This window comes from Heloderma suspectum, chromosome 8 (genome assembly GCF_057233095.1).
Source record: "Heloderma suspectum isolate Gila_16-S chromosome 8, 16-S_ref, whole genome shotgun sequence".
Lineage (NCBI taxonomy): Eukaryota > Metazoa > Chordata > Lepidosauria > Squamata > Helodermatidae > Heloderma > Heloderma suspectum.
In genome coordinates this window covers 23,484,071-23,507,860 of record NC_139465.1, presented here as the reverse complement: position 1 = coordinate 23,507,860, position 23,790 = coordinate 23,484,071, and the positions used below count along the sequence as shown (strand labels likewise).

General features: G+C 43.9%; 1 protein-coding gene across 1 annotated transcript in view; it reads left to right on the top strand.

Moving 5' to 3' along the window:
- LOC146338917 (neural-cadherin-like) overlaps positions 1-23,790 on the top strand; it is a 136,160-nt gene that overhangs the window by 68,791 nt on the left and 43,579 nt on the right. Inside the window, exons 12-20 of the mRNA XM_084812882.1 lie at positions 152-319; positions 2,241-2,490; positions 3,317-3,444; positions 4,356-4,542; positions 12,933-13,076; positions 15,271-15,554; positions 16,559-18,173; positions 19,851-19,944; positions 22,543-22,727. Coding sequence (XP_084669008.1) covers positions 152-319; positions 2,241-2,490; positions 3,317-3,444; positions 4,356-4,542; positions 12,933-13,076; positions 15,271-15,554; positions 16,559-18,173; positions 19,851-19,944; positions 22,543-22,727 — 3,055 coding nt within the window. The remainder of the gene's footprint in view (positions 1-151; positions 320-2,240; positions 2,491-3,316; positions 3,445-4,355; positions 4,543-12,932; positions 13,077-15,270; positions 15,555-16,558; positions 18,174-19,850; positions 19,945-22,542; positions 22,728-23,790) is intronic.

The window sequence follows — 23,790 nt, the reverse complement described above, 5'->3', positions numbered from 1 at the left end:
ATAGCATTATTTGGAATATAAGGGTTCTGAACAGAAAAAAAGAAAAAAAATGTGGTAGACTTGATACTTAACAAAGCTGGATAACCTGCAATTTTTATTATTTAAAAAAAATCACTTTCTGCTGAAGCAGTCCTTCTCTTCACTTGCCCAGAAGTCCTTTATAACTCAAGACATCATAGCAACGGATGGAGGGAACAGGAGCAGTAAAGTTGAAGTTAGAGTTACCATCACCAGTGCAAAAAACCAGCCTCCTCAGTGGGATAAGGATAGTTATGAAGTTGTCATTCCAGAGAATACAACAAGAGATACGTCCATCGTGGTAAGTTGGGGGTGGGGTTCTAAAAGAGAATTGTGCATTACCCTGTAAGTAATATGCGAATACTGCACATTCAGCTGTCTACTGGTGTGCTGTTTATTTTATGTTCCCCGACTGCTGAGAAATAATTACAGCAAAAAGAAGATTGCATAATATCAAGTCTCCTGCTTGCCTCAAATCCCCTCCCATCTACCAACCTTTCTTGGCTGCCCCAGTGGTAATTTTCTTTTCCCCATGCTATGGCTGCAAGCAAGGCTCAAGGAGCACTGGGAAATGTAGTTTCACCCGCATTACATTTCCCAGCGTGCCTGGCAGCTGTAGTGGCAGATCAGGTGCTGGGAGGGGCAGGAAGAAGAGACCTTCCTCTGGCCTGCCACCACCAGAATAGCAGGCCAAGTAAGCAGATGGGAGGGAAGCTGTTGGCAGATAAGTGGGTGGACAGAAGGAGATCGGAGATTAATTGGGGGAAGGATTAGTCCCCATTGTGCATCCAGTGACAACACTGGGAAATGACGGGGCCCAGTTTTGCTTGAAATATACCTGAGCTGTTTTCTGAGTTTGAGTTGGCCAAGCCAAGTTCTGAGCCATTGGGGGAGTTTGCCCCATTATTACTTTTAGGTAGGAAGTTATTCCTCGTGTTCAGCTGTAATCTCCATGTGGTAGAAAGCCATTGTTTCTTGTACTGTCCTCCTTTGGGGAGGATGAAAAATTTGTTTCTCCTCTCCTTTCTGAGAGCCTTGTGATTGCAGCCATGAATACCTTAAGCTCCAGTGCTCAGTGGTGTAGTGGAAATTTTGAAGTGCAGGTGCTCATCATGACAGCCCCCCTAGTCACACCCCCAAGGAATATAAGGGTTCTGAACAGAAAAAAAGAAAAGAAAAACGTGGTAGACTTGATACTTAACAAAGCTGGATAACCTGCAATTTTTATTATTTAAAAAAAAATCACTTTCTGCTGGTTTGTTGATGCATATCAACAAACCACTTCTACCAGTTTTCATCTCCACCAGCAGCAGGTCTTTTGCAAAGCTAAGGGGTCTTAACTGCCCATTCAAGACCAAGCCACCCCCAACATGCTTTGTATTATGTCAGAGAACAATATATTGTTGCTGGGAAAATTCACTCCCCTCTCCTACTGTGAGGATTGCAGCTAAGCTTAGAGGGGACAGGGAATTCTGATGGGGTGTGTGTGTGTTTAGCAGATGATGTCCGCGACCCTGCTAATCAAAGTGTGCTGAGGCTGTGTCCCTGCAGACCCCAACTCCATTACATCACTGCCAGTGGTAGCCCAGCAAGACCTCAGCCCAGTGCATGCTTATGCATCTTTGAGGCCCAAGGTTTGCACCCAGTCAGCTGGATATGAGAAGATGGGAAAGACTGGTGGGGACTAGGGAGAGGGCCTTTTCTGTGGTGGCCCCCAATCTATGGAACTCCCTCCCTAGGGAACTCCGCCATGCCCCCTCTTTAATGAGCTTCCGCCGTGCATTAAAAACATGGTTGTTCAGGCAGGCATTTGGGGTGGGTTAGGGTATTTTAGAAAACGTTTTTATTGTAGAATTTTATTGTTTTAAACTGTTTTATTATATTCTGTACATCGCCCAGAATGGCTGGGTGACCAGCCAGATGGGCGATTAATAAATTTAATTAATAATAATAATAATAAATAAAGACCTGCTGCCATTCTGGGCTGATGCTGCTGGGTTAGATGTACCATTTGTCTAACAATGGACAGGGGCATCACATACTCCAATATTGTATTTATATTGACCTGCTTTAACATGCAGAGGCATGTTGAGTCATATTAGTTGTGTTTAAAACCCACAGTGTGAGCGTCTTAGCTTTTTTGCACATGACTAGGGATGTATGAATGCATGTGTCTATACAAAGAACAGCCTCTGATTCTGTGAACATTTTGAACTGCGCAGACAATTAAAGCAACATCCCCCCTTGGCGATCCACGTATAACATATAATCTAGAAGAAGGACTGGTTCCAGAGACCAATATTCCAGTCCGATTCTACTTGACTCCAAACAGACATGATGGTTCTGCATCTATCCTCATCGCTGAGCCTTTGGATTATGAAACCACCAAGACCTTTTTGTTGAGGATTCGAGCCCAGAATGTCGCTGCAGTGCCGCTTGCTGCATTTGCCACTGTCTATGTTAATGTGACAGGTGGGTAACATTCATTTAATGTTGGAGCAAAATGTGTAACAACTGCTTTCCTAGGAAAACCCCTTGCATCCCTGGGTCTGATTGAACTCTCCAATTATACACCTGCCAGTTGGATGTGCTAGACTGTATATTGTAGATATGCAAAAAGGTGATGTTGGTGGGCTTTCCATAACTAATAGAATTCCCTTCTGAAGACTCACCAATTTTTTTTTAAAAGGTTTTGTGATAGTACTTCTTTAGGTTGGCTTTCAGTGAACGATGCTGAGTTGCTGTAGTGACAACCTGTATTTTGTAGCCACCCTGCTCTATTCTTGAGGCCTCACTTCAGTAACTGTTGTTACTGAACACCTAACAATGTAAACAAATCTCAGTCTGCCCCTTCTGCCTTCCCACACTTCCCCTTTCTCAACAAACCATACTTTGCCATTACATCTGAACAGGCAAGCTATGGTCAGTGCAAACTAGAACGTGCCAGCTATGGTTAGTGCAAACCAGGAAGCCACAATCAAACCATGATTTCCAGTTCTGGTTTACAGGCAAACTATGGTTTGCTCAAACCATACTTTGTTGGTTCAGATGTAACAGAAAAATATTATTTTCCAAGAAAGAGGACATGTGGGAGTCTCTGGGGAAGGGGAGAAGCACATGAGCTCTTGTATATTCCCAGTTCTATTGGCCATTAGACTCAATCTCTCAAAGTAGTCTTGTTTATATGTTTTGAAAATGTTGTAAACAGTTGTTGAGGTCTCTGGATAAGACTATCCATCTTAAGCATGCTAATAGTTAAATGCATGGGCTGATTGTCTGAATTTTAAACACATTTTAGATGTCAACGATAATGTGCCTTTCTTCACCTCATCAATTTATGACGCTTCTGTAACAGAAGGAGCAGAGGTTGGGATGTTGGTTACTCAAGTTTCTGCTACCGACTTAGACCTTGGTCGGAATGGTGAGGTAAGTTAAAACTTGAATAGGGTTGATTAATTCCATGTTTGAGAATCGTGGAAACCCTGGATAAGGAACTGCTTTGCATAGGTTTTCTCACGGAATGTAGACTCAGCATGGGAGCTACCGCCGACCGTGGCTCCCCAACAAGCATACCTGTATGATACATATGTTTGTCGTGTTCACACTTTATTCTTTTGTGTGTGGATGTAAAATGGGTGGGCTGGGCAACACACGGGCTGCGTGTGGCCCCCCTTCACATCACCCCCCCAAAAGTCAGCAAAAAATTAAATAGGTGGTTATCTGCAGAAATTTGGTGGTGAACCACAACAGAGGCTTACTGAGGACAGATCCTCAGTATGTCCCATAGTGGTTAGAGTGCCAATTTTTAATATTTTTTTGCCACCACCATGGGGGGTTGTGACCCATGGAGGGGTTCCAGGGGGGAATTGGTCCCCGGACCGCCCAAAGTCACCCACCCCTGATTTAAAATGTCTTAGGTGAACACCTAACAGTATAATATGTGAAATGGCTTTGAGAGCTGATCATTTCATTTCATTTATTATATTTCTATACCGCCTCATAGCCAAAGCTCTCTGAGTGGTTCACATTGAACATCACCCAGAGCCAGTCTGAGAGAGAGCTGAATCTCCAGTGACAGCACTTGGGCAGCCTGTAGTTGTGGTAGTAGTGGACACCGGCCCTGGTTAAGGACTTGTGGGTACAGTTCTTGGTGTTTCTCCTAAGAGCATGAGGTGGTACTTTTCAAATTTGAGATTAAGTGTACAGAAAGGCACTGGGGAGTTGATGCATGTAAACTCTGCTGGCTATATGTTGCCTCTCAGAGACCTGTCTGCTGGAAAGACAAAAAATAACCCTCGGTTTTCATTGTAGCCCTCTTCTCTCTCTCAATCTTTCAGATCACTTATTCTTTGCTACCTGATCTCAGTAGCGACTATACGTTTTTCCACTTGGACTTGAAAACGGGTTCAGTCTCTACTACCTCTGTGTTTGATAGGGAAAAGAAAGCATCATACCTCTTGGAAGTCAAGTCAACAGATGGCTCAGAATCAGCTCGTCCAGGAAAGCATGGGCAGCCAAATTCTGGTAAGACGGTGGGGTGGGGAAAAAGGTCATGGCATCCGTGTTTTTTTTTTTAATGCTATTTCTTTATCTTAAAAGAGAGCCATTCAGTTTTCCAGGTAAGAGAACTGGTACAAAGAAATGGAGAGAACTAAGGCTGAAACATTCAGGTCCAGAGAATGATCTGAAGGCATTATGATGCAGTTGTACTGCAGATGCTAAGTAGGCCGGGACCTTTAAACTGCTGGGAACTCTATGTCAGCTGACCTGATTTCTTGGATGTATTAATTTATCAATCGATAATTATCAATTATTTATTTATTTATTTATTTATTTCTATACCGCCCAATAGCCGAAGCTCTCTATATTTATGTCATCAATGAGTAATATTAATTGATTATTAATGAATACTATTCCTTGTAGTGAACCTCAGGCCAACTCCCTCTAGTTCCCTCTTATGTGTCCTGTCCTTCTCTCTAGTTTTCAGGAACTCTTTGGATGTTTTCGAGCCATTGCATGTGGGATCTACCTGCAGCCTTTTAATTGGCTAAGTATAGTCCTATGCAGGCAGGGCTGTAACGGTTACAACTGACACACTGTGGTTGATAGTGAAATTCTTCACCTGCCCTATCCCTGAGTTTGCCTGATACTTGTGTGTGCAAATAGAAATTGACATGAGTAGAGCCTGTTTATTCTATTTTTATTTTGTGGATTTCTAAGATGCTTTTTAGAACATCTTCTTGCAAGGAAACTTAACAAGATATAAAAACAAACAAACAAAAAATCAACAACAATAAAGTACAAGGAATAGAAATAGCACAGCTAAAAATTCTATATCCTAATAGCAAACTCATTCCCTGAGTGAGGATCCTTATACAGTGGCGAGAAAGTTTGTGAACCCCTTAGGATTCTCACATATTTCCAACCTAAAATGTTATTAGATCTTAATCTAACCCCATAATCCTAGATAAAGAACAATAGATAACCTGACTAAACAAATGACACCCAAACATGATGCTTTTTCAACATTTATTTATCCACAACTGATTCAACATTCATGTGCGAAAAAGTATGTGAACCTTTAAATTCAGTACCTGGTGGCACCCCCTTGAGCAGCAATGACTTCAAGTAAGCATTTCCTGTAAATGTTTGTCATTCTCTCACATTAGTTTTGAGGAATTTTGGCCCATTCCTCCTTACAGAGTTTCAACTCAGTGACATTCAAGCGTTTCCTTGCATGAACAGCTCGCTTCAGGTCCTGCCACAACATTTTGATGGGGTTTAGGTCCAGGCTTTGACTAGGCCATTCTAAAACATGGGATTTCTTCTTCCGCGGCCATTCCTTTGTAGGTCTGCTTGTATATTTAGGATCATTGTCATGTTGCATGACCCACTTTTGGTTCAGCTTCAGTCATGGACAGATGTCCTGACATTTTCCTCTAGAATCATCTGATACACTGCAGAATTCATCATTCACTGTGTCAATGATGGCAAGGTATCCAGGTTCTCTGAGGCAGCAAAGCAGGCCCAAACCATCACATTCTCACCATCATTCTTGACGGTTGGGATGAGGTTCTTCTGTCCGAATTCAGTGTTTGTTTTTCACCAAACATAATTTTTTATTTATTATTAAATTTATTAATCGCCCATCTGACTGGTCACCCATAATGTTTCTCATCGAGGCCAAAAAGTTCTACCTTTGACTCGTCTGTCCAGAGAACATTGTTCCAGAAGACTTTGGGATGAATAGATGTAAGGGATTAGATCTGATAGACAGAGTGCCTGAGGAACTATGGACGGAGGTCCATAACATTGTTCACGAGGCATCAACTAAATCCATCCCAAAGAAAAAGAAATGCAAGAAAGCAAAGTGGCTGTCTGATGAGGCTTTCCAAGTAGCTGAGGAAAGAAGAGAAGCAAAAAGCAAGGGAGAAAGGGGAAGATATATCCAACTGAATGCAGAGTTCCAGAGAATAGCAGAGAGAGACAAGAAGGCCTTTTTAAATGAACAATGCAAAGAAATCGAGGAAAACAATAGAATGGGAAAGGCTAGAGATCTTTTCAAGGAAATCGGAGATATCAAGGGAACGTTTTGTGCAAAGATGGGCATGATAAAGGACAAAGAAGGCAGGGACCTAACAGAAGCAGATGAGATTAAGAAGAGGTGGCAAGAATACACACAAGAACTATACAAGAAAGATCTGAATGTCCCTGATAGCCATGATAGTTAGGTCACTGAACTTGAGCTGGACAACCTTGAGAGTGAAGTCAAGTGTGCCTTAGGAAGCATAACTAACAACAAAGTTAGCGGAGATGACAGTCTTCCAGCTGAGCTATTTAAAATCCTAAAAGATGATGCAGTGAAAGCGCTGCACTCAATATACCAAAACATTTGGAACACTCAACAGTGGCCACAAGACTGGAAAAGGTCAGTTTACATTCCAGTTCCAAAGAAGGGCAATGCCAAAGAGTGTTCAAACTACCGTACAATTGCACTCATTTCACATGCCAGCAAGGTGATGCTCAAAATCCTACAAGCAAAGCTTCAGCAGTATGTGAACCGAGAACTACCGGAAGTACAAGCTGGGTTTCGAAGAAGCAGAGGAACTAGAGATCAAATGCCAACATTCGCTGGATCATGGAGAAAGCAAGAGAATTTCAGAAAAACATCTTTCTGCTTCATTGACTATGCTAAAGCCTTTGATTGTGTGGATCACAACAAACTGTGGCAAATTCGTAAAGAGATGGGAGTACCAGACCACCTTACCTGTCTCCTGAGAAACCTGTACAAGGGTCAAGAAGCAACAGTAAGAACCAGACATGGAACAACTGATTGGTTCAAAATTGGGAAAGGAGTACGACAAGGCTGTATATTGTCACCCTGCTTATTTAACTTATATGCAGAGTACATCACGAGAAACGCCGGGTTGGATGAATCACAGGTTGGAATTAAGATTGCTGGGAGAATTATTAACCTCAGATACGCAGACGATACCACCCTAATGGCAGAAAGTGAAGAGGATCTAAAGAGCCTCTTGTTGAGGGTGAAAGTGGAGAGTGCAAAAGTGGTTTGAAACTCAACATTAAAAAAAACGAAGATCATGGCATCTGGCCCCATCACTTCCTGGCATATAGAAGGGGAAGAAATGGAAGCAGTGACAGATTTTACTGAGGTTGTTGATAATTCTCCCAGCAATCTTAATTCCGACCTGTGATTCATCCAACATGGTGTTTCTCACGATGTACTCTGCATATAAGTTAAATAAGCAGGGCAACAATATACAGCCTTGTCGTACTCCTTTCCCAATTTTGAACCAATCGGTTGTTCCATGTCCGGTTCTTACTGTTGCTTCTTGACCCTCGTACAGGTTTCTCAGGAGACAGGTAAGTTGGTCTGGTACTCCCATCTCTTTAAGAATTTGCCACAGTTTGTTGTGATCCACACAATCAAAGGCTTTAGCATAGTCAATGAAGCAGAAATAGACGTTTTTCTGGAATTCTCTTGCTTTCTCCATGATCCAGCAAATGTTGGTGATTTGATCTCTAGTTCCTCTGCCTCTTCGAAACCCAGCTTGTACTTCTGGTAGTTCTCGGTTCACATGAGAGCTGGACTATAAGGAAGGCCAAAGTGCCAAAGAATTGATGCTTTCGAAATGTGGTGCTGGAGAAGACTCTTACTGCAAGTACTCCCTGGACTGCAAGGAGGTCAAATCAGTCCATCTTAAAGGAAATCAACCCTGAGTGCTCATTGGAAGGACAGATACTGAAGCTAAAGCTCAAATATTTTGGCCTGCTAATGCGAAGAGAAAAGTCACTGAGACAGACCCTGATGCTGGGAAAGATGGAAGGCAAGAGGAGAAGGGGACAGCAGAGGATGAGATGGCTAGATAGCATCTAGGGATGTACGAAAGTCACTTACCTTGCGTGGATTATGTTGATGGTGGGGGGGGGAGGCGTTCCATCCCTCCCCCCGGAATCCTCGCCGGGGGGGAGGCGCTCCGTTCCTCTCCCCCGGAATCCTCTGCGGCCGGCTGTGCTCCGCAGCAGCTCCGCGGAGCAGCCAGCCAGGCCCAGCCAGGCCAGAACCGTCCGCAGCCAGATTTCCGGCTGCGGAGGGCTCTGGGGAAAAAACAAACAAACGCGTACGCAAATGGCGGCGGCTATGGCTGCCGCCATTTGCATTCCTTAGTTTGGGCCGTCTTAGTCTACATAAATATTTACGTAGACTAAGACGGTGAAAATAAGGGGAACACAAATAGCGTAGCGGATGCTATTTGCCTTCCCCTTATTTTTGCTGTCTTAGTTTACGTAAATATTTACGTAGACTAAGACGGCCCAAGCTAAGGAACGCAAATGGCGGCAGCCGTAGCCGCCACCGTTTGCATACGCCTTTTTTTTTTTACCCAGACGTTTTAGGCTACCTAAAAGCTTACGTAGCCTATCATGTCTCTGTAAAAAAAAAACAACAAAAAACTGCAAATGGTGGTGGCGGCAGCCGGTCGGAAGACCAGCTGCTGCCGCCGGAGCCACCGCCAGAGCCGCCGCCACCACCTGGAAGATCCGCCCCAGGTAAGTCTCATCCCGGGGGGGATCCGCGAGGGGGTGGGGGGGGTGGCAGGCCGTTACACCACAGATTTCGGGGGGCCGAATGCACTGGCATTCGGCCTCACCGTGATCCATGGCGGAATTCTCTGCCATCCCTAATAGCATCACCGATGCAATGAACGTGAACTTGAGCACACTCCGGGAGAGAGCGGAGGACAGGAAGGCCTGGCTTGCTATGGTCCATGGGGTCACGAAGAGTCGGACACGACTTAACGACTGAACAACAACAATGTGATCTTTAGTGAACTTCAGATGGGCAGCAATGTTCTTTCTAGATAGCGGTGGTTTCCTCCTGGTTATTCTCCCATGAGCACCATTCTTGTTCAGTCTCTTTCTAATCATTGAGTCATGAGCACTCTCATTAGCCAAGGTGAGAGTGGCCTACAGGTCCTTACATGTTACTCCGGGGTTCTTTTTGACTTCCTGGATGATGTGCTCGTTTATCCTTGGAGATATTTTTGTAGGATGATCACTCCTAGAGTGACTGTGGTCTTGAACCTTCTCCATTTGTAGACTATCTGTTTGACAGTGGATTGGTAGAGCCCCAAATCCTTAAAAATGGTTTTGTAACTCTTTCTATACTGATGAGCAACAATAACTGCTTTTCTGAGGTCCTCAGAGATGTCTTTTGTTGGTGGCATGATGTGTTTCCACACAACCATATTGTGAAGACCAAACTCACAAAGTTTCTGATCCTTTTATAGGGTGGGGCCTCCCAAACTCACCCCTGAAGATCTGCCTAATTACTTAAACACTTGATTCTAAATATTCCCTTTAATTGAGCTGATGCAACCAGGGTTTCACTTACTTTTGCACATACCTTGACTCTTAAGTACTCATTGTTTGCCTCATTTATACATCGTTTTATTTCACAAGACATGGAATCATTTAATATAAACCTATTGGATATTTAGAAAAGGACTGGTTTTGATTCGCTCTCATGGTAGAAGTATGGAATTTCTTTAATTATCATTAGGGTTCACAAACTGTTTCTCATCACTGTAGTATGTTTATGATGAGAATTAATTTTAACCATGTTATTTTTAAAATTACAGATACATTTAGTATTTTCTTTATGATGTTTTTTTACAAAATAAAAAACTATTTCAATTCTTAAAAATCTGATTTAAAAATTTTTATATCATTTTTTTTAAACCCTGATTTTTAACCAGCTTGCTGAGCTCAGTGGCTGTGGAGTGCTGGTTTACTGTTGGAGTAGGATAACAAAAAACCAAAAAATGGGGGATGGGGGAAGGAATGGAATATCTAGAAAAGAGGCATGACTGGCTGGAACCCTGAACAGGAGCTACTCCATACTGCAACATTTTGTGGCAGGTCTCACTTGTTTTTTTACAAGGCCAAGTCAGCATACACTCATTTAATAGAAGGCCTTCTTGAACGAAAAAATGTCTTAAAACATAGTGAAAAATGTACAGAGAGCTTAATAGGCTATTGCAATGTACTCTCGGGGGCTGGCTTCCCCTGAAGAGTGTCCAGAAGCTTCTGTTGGTGCAAAAATGCAGCAGCAAGGCTCCTCACATGCACAGTATCGGGACCATGTTATAACTGTCTTGAAAGACCTGCACTGTTCACTAATTGCTTTCCAGGTGCAATTTAAGGTGCTGAATGTAAACTTTAAAACCCTAAGGGTGCAATCCTATTGCGATAGACCGTCACCTCCGAATTCCTCTGAAGTTGGAGGTGACCACCTATCCAATGCAAGGCAGCTGAAACACGGAGAACAGGATTCCTTCTGTGCTCTGGCTGCCCTGCAGTTTGCCTTAGATGCTTGACTTTGGGCATGTAAGCGCGGCTTTGGGGAGGGGGTGGGAATGGGGCTGGAGACCGCATAGAAAGCTGTCTAAAACATCTTCTGCGGTCTCCGTTCCCCCGGGAATGCCCCCTTGTTTGCACTGTCCATGCTCCATGTCACGAGCACCGACAGGCACAGAGGGGCAGCCGCCACAGCTCTCCTGCCCAGGCTATGAGGGGGAGAGCGCGGGGAGCATGGTTTCCCAGCTACGAGCTTGTAGCGCTGCCTATGAGCTCGGAGCTGGGAAACCAAACAATCCTATCTCTCCCAGATGCTGCCTAGGGGACATAGGATTGCTCTCTAAATGACTTAGGGCCTGGCTATCAATGGGACCACCTGTCTTGCTATGAACCTCTCTGGGTATTAACATCTGTAGGAGAGGCCCGTTTGAGGGCACCATTACCCAGAAAGGCCTGTTGGTTGGGCATGCCTGAAAGGACTTCCTCCTGTGTTGCCACCAAACTTTGGAATGCTCTCCCTCAAGAACTATGATTGGCCCCCACCCTCTTGGCCTTCAGAAAGGGTGTAAAGATGCATTTTAGCCTTTTCAGTTTAGCCTTTTAACCCATGTAATTTGTTATGCTATAACTGTTTTTAATATTCTTGATTTTATCGTTTTAAATGGTTGTACACCACCTTGATGGCTTTTGAGCAGATAAGGTGGTATATAAATGTTAATATATAAATCCTTCCATATATCCCTGCTTAGACCTTAAGGTCATCCTTAGCAGCCCTTCTTCAGGTGCCCTCGCTGAATGAGGTGCATCACGTGACTACTAAGGGGAGGGTCTTTTCAGTGGTGGCCCCCCAGTTGTGCAGTGACTGCCCCAGAGAGGCTCTCCTGGCACCTATATTGTTGTTTTCTTGGTGTTGGGTGAAGAACTTTACATTTTCCTAGACTTTTTAGCCCTTCAGTTTTTGAAATGGTGTTAGTGCATTTTTAAAACTTTGCACTGCTGCTGGCTTTTATCTTGGTTACTACTTTGGTTTTATTCTGTTTTAAACATATGGTTTTATATTATGTTTTACTGTGTTATTGTGTATTATGATTTTGTCTTGTAAACCACCCAGAAAGCTTTAGTTAATGGGCACTATAGAAATGTAATGAATGAATAAATCAAATGTATAAGTCCAGTTGCCACAATGCCCCCCCCCCGTTTTGAGAGAAATGTCATAAATAAATAAAATGTCTAAGTCCAATTGCCACAATTCATCCCCGCCCCCATTCCCCCACTTGAGAGAAATAAAATGAGTAAATAAACAAATAATAAAAAAGTGCACGTCCAGTTGCCACAATTTGTCCCCCCCCCAGTTTTGAGAGATAAGTGCCTCAGACCTATGTGTGTAGAGCTCTACAGGTGTAGGCCACATTCTAATATGACCTCCAAAATGTATGCAAGTGTGATCCTGAACCCCATTCACCATCACAAAGAGGCCTTGCCCAGTTAGAGCCATGTCTACATAGAACTTGTATATGGCATAGCCAGGTTGTAGAAGAGCATCTCAAACCACTGCATACTATACAGGAGTGTTCCCCATGCTGGTGCCCCCCCCCCCCGATGTCTTGCACTGCAACTCTCATCATCCCCAGCCAAATCAGCAAGAGAACACAGCTACAGAAATTGTCAGGGCTTTAAAAGGAAAAGGAAATCTGATTATCAATGGACTTAGCTTTATTTTTTAAAGGAAGAAGTTAAAATGGGGCCCTACAGGCTGCAGGATAAGAAAGTTACGACAATACTGTCCAATTGCTGTATCTAGCATCAGTTATTCGCATGTTATCTGCTTAAACAAATAGGATGTGACATTCATTTGATATCCAAGTGCTTTTTTGAGTAACGTTGGTATTATAAATTGTCCACAACCCTAAGGGTTCGTTTCTGTATTGTCTGCATTATTTGTCTTCATTTAACATGCAGCTAGACAGTTTAAGGAATTGTAGCTGACAGAAGTGGCACAGCTGAGTATTTTAATCTCTGGTTCCTCATCTCTCTAGACACGGCCTACGTGCGTGTTTCTATCAGCGATGTGAACGACAACAAGCCTACCTTCACCAAGAGCATCTATGAAGTTAATGTGGATGAAGACCGAGATGTTGGATCAACTGTCATTACCGTCAGTGCTGATGATGAAGACGAAGGTAAAGCTGTGCAATTCCCGGTAGCGGCACCTGAAATATTAATGAGTTAATTTTTCAGGAGCCTGGAGACTGTATTTTAGCAGCACCGGGAAGGGGGGGAAATGTCTTTCTCATCTCTCCACATTTGTTTAAAGGCTTCTCTCTGTCTTGAGCCTGACAGATTGTGAGCATTTGCTTTCTAAAGAGCCCAGGAGGGCTTATGGCAAATAACTCTTTACTTATGACAGACTGTGCATTAACCACAGTCGTGGGTTGGGGAACCACAACACCAGGTATGTCATAGAGCACACATTTCTGGTACAGAAAAGAAAGCAAAGGGGTTGTGTTTCTCTTGATTACATGATCAGGCAAGACTCCCAAGCTTTGATGTAACAAATTTCTCTATGGGGCTGTTCACACAACACGCTAACCCACACTCAGTGGTTGAGTGTGGGTTGTTGTTGAACCATGGGTTGTTCGTTGAACTGTAGGTTAGCGTGACATCTGAACCCAGGACATTTTCTGCAGGGTAGCTTGTTAAGCAGGCAGCATGGTTTGTTAACCACCCTGAACAACACAACAACAAACCATGTATTCTCAAGGTGGCTTATTTGAGACAAATAGGCCACACTGCATGGTTAACAAGCTACCCTGTGGAAAATGTCCTGGGTTTGGACAACACGCTAACCCATGGTTCAACAAACAACCCACGGTTCAACAACAACCTCAACTACTGAGTGTGGGTTAGCGTATTGTTTGAACAGCCCCTCTATCAACAAAATAACCACTGGTGGAGTGGAATGATGTGGAAGTGAAACTCACTTCAAATCTCACTCAGTGACCCTAGGCAAGCCCTCCCCTACCCTGGCAACATTCATACTGGCCTACTCTACAGGGTAGACGTAAGGATTACTACTAAGACAATGTACACAGAGTGATTTGAGCACTCTGAAAAAGCAATTAATAAATGTTTCATTTGTTGATTTATGAATTATCTGAGGCAGAGATTTTGTAGATGGGATGCTGGAGTTGGACTTCACAAAATGCAGCTGCAGGAGCTCAGTCTGGATCAGGTCTGGAGGTGGAGTGGGCCTAATGCTTTGCCCTTCATAGCCTTGATCCAGACCCATGCCACTCTAGCACCTCTTATCTGCATAGGAGAGAAATTGTGAACTTAAGAGCTTAAGGACACAGTCCTGTGTGCATTTAGACCAAAAAAAAAAAAAAAAAGTCAGCAATTCCCAGCATTCCTATCTAAACACACATGGGATTGCATCCTAAGCCTTTACGTTTTCCTTGATGTGGATAATATCAGTTATGTGTGTTCATATGTGTGTTCAGCAGGAAGATGGTTACAAAGGGAAAGGGTTAAAATGGTGGCAATGCTACTACTGCAACTTACCTTAAGTTTGAGTGCAACTTACTAATTAAATACCATTGTGGTTTAAAAGATGCAACTAATAAAGTTAAGAACAAGTCACCAAAAACTTTGACAATGAGATGAAACTTCAATAATGTAGACAGGTATTTAAAGAGGATAGAAATTCATTAATAGGATCAATGCAGATAATTGTGACTATCACTACTAATCACAGTTATTATGAGTCATAATTATTAGACATTCTTTTCCACAATAAGTGATTTGCTTCTGACCGTTCATAAAGAATGGCGTGCAGAGAAGAGTATCTATTTATTATTATTTATTACATTTTTATACTGCCCACTAGCTGAGGCTCTCTCAGTTCACAATTAAAACCGTAAAATACAACTTAACAAGACAGAATATAAGCTTTAAAGTTTAGAAGTACCACGTAAAACCAAAGTAAAACCCAGCAGCAGTTACAGCCCAGGGAAAGCCTGTGTGAAAAGGTGTGTTTTCAGGAGGCGTTAAAAGATGTTCCATTTTCTGCCTCCCAAACTGCATGAGGGAGGGTTTTCCAGAGGGTCGGTGCCACTACAGAGAAGTCCCACTATTGAGATTCTTCATGGCGACATTCAGTTCATTTTGGAATGACCAGCAAGACCTCCTCTGAAGGTCTTAAATGTTGTCTGGGTATAAATAAGGGAAGGCTGTCTGCTAGGTATCCTGGTCCCAAGTTGTTTAGGGCTTTATATGATAATAACATAGCCTTGTATGTGGCTTGGATTATTAGTCCTAATAATCCTAATAATGCTGGTCCTGCATAAAACATCTCTTTCCCATCCCCATTTCTAGGAACCAATGCAAAGGTGAGGTACCAGGTAACAGCTGGAAATACTGGAGGAGCGTTTGACGTTGACCCAGAAACAGGAGTCATCTTCATTGCACAGCCGTTGGATTATGAAGAAGCCCAGTTGTATCAGCTTCATCTGTTGGCTTCTGATGGGAAATGGGAAGATTATTCCATCGTAATCATCAGTGTCGTGAACAAAAATGACGAAGCTCCTATTTTCTCTCTCACCGAATATTATGGAAGTGTGATCGAGGAACTAGATGAACTTCCAGTCTTTGTTCTTCAGGTACATTTGGGTATTCTCACCCAAAGTAATAGTGAGCACGATGTAGCGCACTAAGGGCCAGTTTGGCACATCCTCACCTATTTGTTCGTATTCCAGGTGCACTAGTCAAGAACTTAACACCTCCTATTGGTGCATGTAATAAAATGGCCTCCACTTTACCCCCTGTTGCTCATGGAGGGGTAGTTAGAGGGTCTGCGTGGTTGTAAAGCAGCAATCCCAAAATTGGGCTCAAGCTCATGCTATCAAAGAAGAGCCTTGCTAGGCAACTATCAGTGAGTTGTGATGGAGGTTTCTTTGTCAGAAGATGTAGGATGATGGAGGGCATGGATAGGTCAGTTTGCAGTGGTGCTAGAAAATACCACCCTTTTTAATTGGTTTGTGGCTGTGCTGGTTGTTAGGGCTGCTGTGGGCCTCCTCCATCATGTAGCAGCCTCCATTACAGCCTCCATTGGAACAAGCTCCAATCTGGCCTACTTGTTAATGGAAACATGATAGTTATGCACCTGTGCTTCCTGTTTCCTATGCAGAAAGTTAGAATTACAGCATGCATGCATGCATGCATGCGTGTGTGTGTGTGCGTGCGCGCGCACGCGTACACGCATCTGTCTGTCCGTCCATCCATCCATCCACAGGTAATCTGGACTAATCCAATTACACAGGTTGCACTTTACCAAAAGTAGTACATCCACAGATTTCAGTTTTGTCAAAATGTTTGGTAAACAAAAACTGGAATCATGCTATTTTAAGAAGATAATGTGACACTGATTATTGTCCTCTTAGATATGCTTGTGCTCCATGTGTAATCTTCCTGCATGACTAGGGTCTAGGTTGGCAGTTTCCATTTGAAAGATGCCGCCGCCACCATTTGATCGGGATGCTATGTGTTTCTCCCTATAAATAGTACATTGCTTATATTGGTTGTTCCTACCAAGTTGGTATACACTGCTGAAATTTTATGAACTATAGTTACTAGGACTATGCATTTTTAACTTCAATCTCTCTAGGTTGTAGCAAAGGATCCTGATAGTGGCATGGATGGAGGTGATCTAAGGTACTCCTTGCATGGCTATGGTGCAGACGATGTCTTCGCAATAGATGAGAACACAGGTAGCATTTATTCCCAGAAAATGCTAGATCGGGAAGAGCGAGCCCTTTGGAGATTTGTTGTGCTTGCAACTGATGAAGGAGGGGAAGGGCTTACAGGATTTGCAGATGTGATTATAACTATCTGGGATATAAATGATAATGCCCCGGTGTTCACCTGTATGCCCAGCAACTGCAATGGGAGCGTCTTCGAAAATTCTCCTGATGGCACATTCATTATGGAGATGACCGCTGTAGATGTGGATGACCCAAATGTTGGTCTCAATGCAATTTTGACTTATTGGATAATTGAGAACGTGAAAAATGACTTCGATATGGACTTGTTCAAAATCAGTCCCACCACTGGCAACATCTACACAGCAGGAGCGATACTGGACAGAGAGATGGCGGAAAAATATTTCCTTAGGATTGAAGCCAAAGATGGAGGAGGACTGACAGGAACAGGCACTGCCACCATCTGGATTGCAGATGTAAATGATCATATCCCTAGTTTCACACAGGATGTTTGGCATACTGTAATCCCTGAGACTAGCGCTGTCAACTCAGAGATTCTAGAAGTGTCAGCAACTGATAGAGACAGTGGGGAAAATGCACACTTAACATTCAGCATTATTGGGGGAGATCTGGAACAAAAGTTTTACATTGAAGAGCATCAAGAAGACCAGCATGCTACTATCAGACTGAAAAAGACCCTGGATTATGAGCAAATCCATGAAAGGTGGTTTAACCTTACAATCAAAGTGGAAGACTTAGATTTTTCTAGCATTGCTTTTTGCTTGATCAAAGTGGAAGACCGTAATGACCACAGCCCTGTTTTCGGTTCTCCCTTTGTCCAGCTGAGCCCTTTCTTTGAAAACACACCTGTGGGTACCACCATCATCACCGTAACAGCCACAGATGAGGACTCTGGCTTGAATGGGAACATTGAGTATTCCATCCGGTTGGATTCAGATCCTGCTGGGCAGTTTGCAGTAGACCAAGATGGTCATGTGACTGTGTCGAAAGGATTGGATAGGGAGGTTGTTCAGGAGTATGGTTTAATTGTGCAGGCCTCTGATCAAGGTCTCCCTGCCCGAACAGGAAGTGTTACAATATTGATTGACTTGCTGGATATCAATGACAACGGGCCAAGGTTTGGCGCCTCATACATGCCTGTGGTCTGGGAAAACACACCAGGACCTCAGGTGGTTTACATGAACCCTACATCTAATCTCCTTTGGGCTTTTGATCCAGACAGTGATGAGAACGGGCCACCTTTTGTGTTTCTGTTGCCACCAGATTATCAGAACCCTTTGGATTTCTCTCTCACTGACAATGGAAACAATACTGCAATGATTACGGCTCTGAGATCTTTTGACAGAGAGAAGCAGAAGGTGTTCCATCTACCCATTATTATAACTGATAGTGGGAGCCCACCTATGAGCTCTACAAACATCTTGACTATATCTATTGGTGATGAAAATGATAATAGTCATGAAGCTGGCCATAAGGTAGTCTATGTTTACACGCACCAAGGTAGGTATTAGATAGAGTATGGGAGTATCTACAGAACAGAGTTAGTCTGTTCCCATCCCTAAATCCTATCGATTAGCCTTCAATGACCTGAATCTCCACAACTCGGAGGCGTCTGATCATTCAGCTCAGGGTAGGAGGAGCAGCAGAGGCAATCTTCACCTCCCCATCCTCCCGCCTTTCATATTTCGCTATATGGGCTTTTTAGCCTTTCTAGTGACAGAGCTTCAAAAGGGGAGGGAAGGAGGCTGGCAGAGGCTCAGGATAACTTATATCCTGGCCTCTCCAGTCTCCTCCCCTCCCTGCCCACAGGAACGTCCCCTTTGCCTCTTCTCTGAGGTTGCTTGTCCAACCTCATAGGGCAGCCAGCTTAGTTTCTTCCATGCTGGCTGTGAGGGGACGGGGGGGGGGGTCAGTTCTCCAAATCCCCCTTCCAAGGTCAGAGCACAGTCTCCAACCTCAGAGGGGAGAATCACCAGTATCCTCTGGCCCCTTCAGACAATGTCTAGGGTCATAGGATTGCTCCCTGAGAGACTTTGGAGTGTTAGGGATCTCTAAACAGAAAGCCAGTTTATATCAGTTTAGTTGCTATGGTTTCCATCAAGTAATCCAAGGAATTGTTGTTTGATAGACAAAAATTGATAGCTTTTTTGTGAGAATGCATATCAAACTACAGTTCCCAGGATTCTTTGGGGGAAGCAAATGACAATTAAACCTGTATAAAACTGATCTTGACATGCCCCTTGTGTCTGATGTGTAGGTAAAAATGAAATTTTACTTAATATGCACACATAACCCAGTGGGACCCTCCTTCCAGCACAGCCAATCCAGCTGGCCAAAGCCTCTGAGGGAAAGAAAGGGGTCCACAAGTAACTTCTCGTCCAGGTTTCTAGGCTTGCTCTGAGAGCTCCTCAGGAGATCCTTCTTGGCCATTCATCCCCTTCCTTCTCTAGAAGCTGCACCTCTCCCTCCAGATTATCTAGCCCTCAGAATCTCAGCATTCATTTTATAACACAAAGACGTTTCTAGCTCTTGCTGTTTTGCAGATAAACTGAAAATGTGTGAGGTAATGTCTGATGAAATATCAGGGATTGAGGGCCGCGCGGGGGTGGGGAGGGGCATATGAATGAAGTTGCCTTTTACTGGGTTGGACCATTGGTCCATGTTGCCAGTACTGTCTTTTCCAACTAGCAACAGCTTTCTAAGGATGTGGGCAGATGGTTTTTAAGTGGAGATACCAGGGGTTGAACTCGAGATCTTCTGCATGTGAAGCATTACTACACAGCCACTCTCTGCATGGCTCTGTGGAGAGGGATAGAATACATTATACAAAACTAGAGTATAAATGCAGCTTTTGTTATTTCCAATAATGTATGAGGCTTCAGAAATCTGCCTTACTTGGAACAGAATTTTGGGTTAGCTTGTCATAACAACCTTATTTACTGTATTGAAGACCAGAGGATGCCCAACCCTACATGTAATGTTTGTGGTTTAGCTTCCATCTGCACTTCTGTGGAAGATCAGAGTATTTGCAGCTGCATTACTTGAAATGTTTTGGATCATAACCTTTGTGAAAGCCAAGCAGCAATAAAAATGATGAATGCAGCAATAAATGCTATGGACTATAAAGCTCTTCGGAAAAAGGAGAGAAATTAATGCAGATTTATTATAATTTACCAGGAAAATGGTCAACTGCAGTGCTTGGGGAAGTGTTTGCCCCCGATCTGGATGACTGGGACAATAAAACATTTGTCTCTGAAGGAAAAATGCACAAGTAAGTATTGCATTTGTGTCAACCAGAGTAATATTTAATATTTATGCTTCTGTAATTATTTTCTTATGCTTCATTATATGTATGTTATATGTATAAAGCCAGGATTATTGTTCCGGACAGGGATGGCAGTCCCTTTTAAACTTGCATTTTGCATTTATTGGAGGGAGGGTACAGTTGTAACTGGGGCCACGGTGGCTTAGTGACGCTGAACTGCAGACCGGAAGGTCGGCAGGACAGCAGTTTGAGACCCGAGTGCTGTGTGATGGAGTGAGCTCCTGTCTTTGGTCCCAGCTCCTGCCAACCTAGCAGTTCGAAAGCAAGAAATTGCAAGTGGATAAACAGGCACCGCTTTGGCGGGAAAGGTAACAACATTCCGTGCACCTCGGTGTTCAGTCATGCCGGCCACATGACCACGGAAGCATCTTCGGACAGCGCTGGCTCTTCGGCTTGGAAATGGAGATGAGCACCGCACCCTAGAGTTGGACACGACTGGCTGGGGACACCTTTACCGTTACCTCTACAGTTGTAACTATCAGTTCTTTCACTGGTGCCAACTCATTTTTGCCCCTGAGTCTTAAATATCAAGTCCTCCTTGGCCAAAGATGTGAAGCAGAACTGATGTAGGACACCAGCCATATAGCAGCTTTGCATTTTACACAGCAGTCCTGTATGCCATGGTATATTCCCCAGCAGACAGGCTAAATGAGAATGACAAATGTGCATCCTTGAACACCTGTGTGCATGCTTTGTAGAGCTGCACCCCGGTCAGTGAATTCAGTGCGTGCACTCAAGTGTTTAAGGACATGCACCTGTTGTCTGCTGGCATCAAGGGCTGGCATTGCTGGGCATCTGCTGAAGCCCACATCTCAGCGTATGGTCTGCTGCCAGCGCTTAGAACTTTGGGCCCTGCTCCTCCTGCTTTTGCTGCCTGCCTGTTCACCTTCTGTCTGAGCCAGCAGTGAAAGCAGTGAAGAGAAGGAGTAGCAGCTTCCTCTTGCCTTGCCCGTTCCCTCTGAGTAGTTGTGCAGAATGGGCACAGAGGAATCGGGCAAGCACATGAGTAACAGTGAAGAGAAGGAGGTGGGGGTGCTCAGGGACTTGGCCCCCTTGGAGGCATCTTGCCTAAGGGCCCTCCAAAACCTAACAACATAAGAAGAGCCATGCTGGATCAGACCAAGGGTCAGACCAAGGGTCTGTCCAGCATTCTGTTCACACAGTGCCCAACCGTCGACCGGGAAGCCACAAGCAGGACAAGTGCAACAGCACCTCCTGCCCATGTTCCCCAGCAACTGATGTACATAGGCATCCTGCCTCTGATAGTGGAGGTAGCATAGAGCCATCATGACAGGTAGCCATTGATAGCCTTCTCCAGGAATTTGTCTAACCCTCTTTTAAAGCCAGTTGGTGGCCATCACTACATCTTGTAGTAGTGATGTTTAACTATGCACTGGGTGAAACCTAGAACTGACATTGTGTGCCAGCATCTGCCACAGTAAATGCTGGTTCACAGTGGTGTAGCGGTGTGGCATTGGTGCAATTTTCCCCAATCTGCTGCCTTCCAGACCTGCTGCTTTCCAGATATGCTGGCTGAGAAGGATGGGAATGGCAGTCCAGCATGTCTGGAGGGCACCAGGTTGGGGAAGACTGCACTGCTGTAACTTTATGCCCGTAGCAGACATGATTGCAGCATAAAGTCTGGAATGAGGTATTACTCAAAGCGAACAGGAATGGCTGAGTGTATGTGGGTAATACTTCTCAAAGGTAGTTATATTATGGGTGAAGAATTGGGAATACAGAATGGGTGTGGATTGTCAAGGAGCAATCAGCAAAGGAGGGTACCAGATCTTCAGGGATCATTCCTGTAAAGTCCATGTGGATTTACCTTTAGGCTAAAGATAAATTGAATAAATAAATTGAATAAATAAATTGAAATAAATAAATATAGCATTTTAGCTTCCTAGTATTTTAGCTTTGTTGTTTTAAATCTGTATTTTAAATCTCTGCATTGATGCTAGGTTTTATTCTGGTTTTATTCTGGTTGTATCGTTATATTGTGGTTTTAATGATTTTATATTTTTGTATTGTTTTACTATGTAGTTTTTGGTTTTAATTTCTGTGAACTGGCCAGAGAGCTTTGGCTATTGGATGGTATAGAAATTAAATGAAATAAATAAATAAAATAGGCTGTAAAGTGCTTGCATGCGATTATCTCTGTGGGGGTGTTTCTTGTCAAGAAGAGACATCAAAATCAGTCATGCCGGCCACATGACCATGGAAGCGTCTTTGGACAGCGCTGGCTCTTCGGCTTAGAAACGGGGATGAGCACCGCACCCTAGAGTCGGACACGACTGGTTGGGGACACCTTTACCTTTTTAAGCTATAGAGAGGATAAGAGAGGCAAAAGGGTGGAAAGGAAATCCCTTTCAGTTTAATCTTCCTCTCTATGCTAATGAGAACTGCAGTTCCAGCTGAAAAAAATATGTCCCAGGATGCTTAAAAAACAAACTGAACACGTGCAATAATGCCATCCTTTGAGGTGAAGTGTGTTGTTTGTGAGGCTTTTTCTTGATCAGGAGCCTCTTTTTGTTGCGTTTCTAGATCTTTCAGACTAGATCAAAGGACTGGCTCTCTAATCATGGTGGATAACACTCCTCAGGGAACATACAATTTAAAAATCAGAGTGTCAGATGGAATCTGGCCTGATGTTATAGCAACCGTGCAGATACATGTCAAAGAGATAGAAAATGAAGCCATTTGGAATTCAGCAACTCTGCGCCTGGCAGGTTAGTTCCATTCATCAGTTGAGTTTGATTACTGAAAACATAGCAGTACGTCTTGATGTTGCGAGGAGACCAAACTGTTGGGAGAAGAGCCTTGTTTGGCAGTAGTCGTAATGCGTTATGACATTCGCTGCAGATGTTCTTACGTTGTATGTCACCCTTCCCCAATCTGGTGCTGTACAGATGTGTCAGGACTACAACTCCCATGATGGCCATGCTGACTGAGGATTGTGGGAGTTGTAGTCCAACACACCTAGAGGGCACCAGGTTGCAGAAGGCTGTTGTATGCTTTCCGCTTTTCTGGTGTGGCTTCTTTGTGATGGGGAGACCCATGTATGATGTCTTGAGCTCCTTGGACTAAGAGTGGGATAAAAACGCTTCAACATATAATAGGGTCTGGTCACACAACACGTTAACCCACACTTAGTGGTTGAGTGTGGGTTGTTGAACCATGGGTTAGCATATTGTCTGAACCCGGAATGTTTTCTGCAGAGTGGCTTGTTAACCATGCAGTGTGGCTTATTTTTCTTGAACAAGTCACCTTGAGAACCCATGGTTTGTTGATGGGTTGTTCAGGGTGGTTAACTAAGGATTCAAATGAGGCTGGATTCTTTGGCCTCAGGAATCTGCAGCGGATCGGGACCACTTACCTCTGCTCCAGGAGGACTGGAGGCGGAACGGCACTAGGCTGCTTCTTGCCAGCCAGAGCCATTCGCCTCCTCCCTGTAGATCGCCACGTCTTTCTTTTTTTTTTTTTAATAGCGATCGGCAGGATGCGCCCATAGCCTTAGGCGCAAAATAGAGCTGTGAATCTTGCGTATAAACCTATGGACACATAGACTTAGACACAAGATTCATAGCTCTATTTGCGTCTAAGTCTATGGGCACATCCTGCCAATCGCCTTTTTTTTTTTTTTTAAAGACATGGTGATTGGCAGGGAGGAGGCAAACGGATCTGGCCAGCAGGAGGGAAGGTAAGTGGCCCCCAAGCCGGTTTCCTCCTTCTCAGAATCCTTGCGGAGCGGAGCTGCTCTGGAGGATTCCGGGGCGGGGGGGAACGGATCGC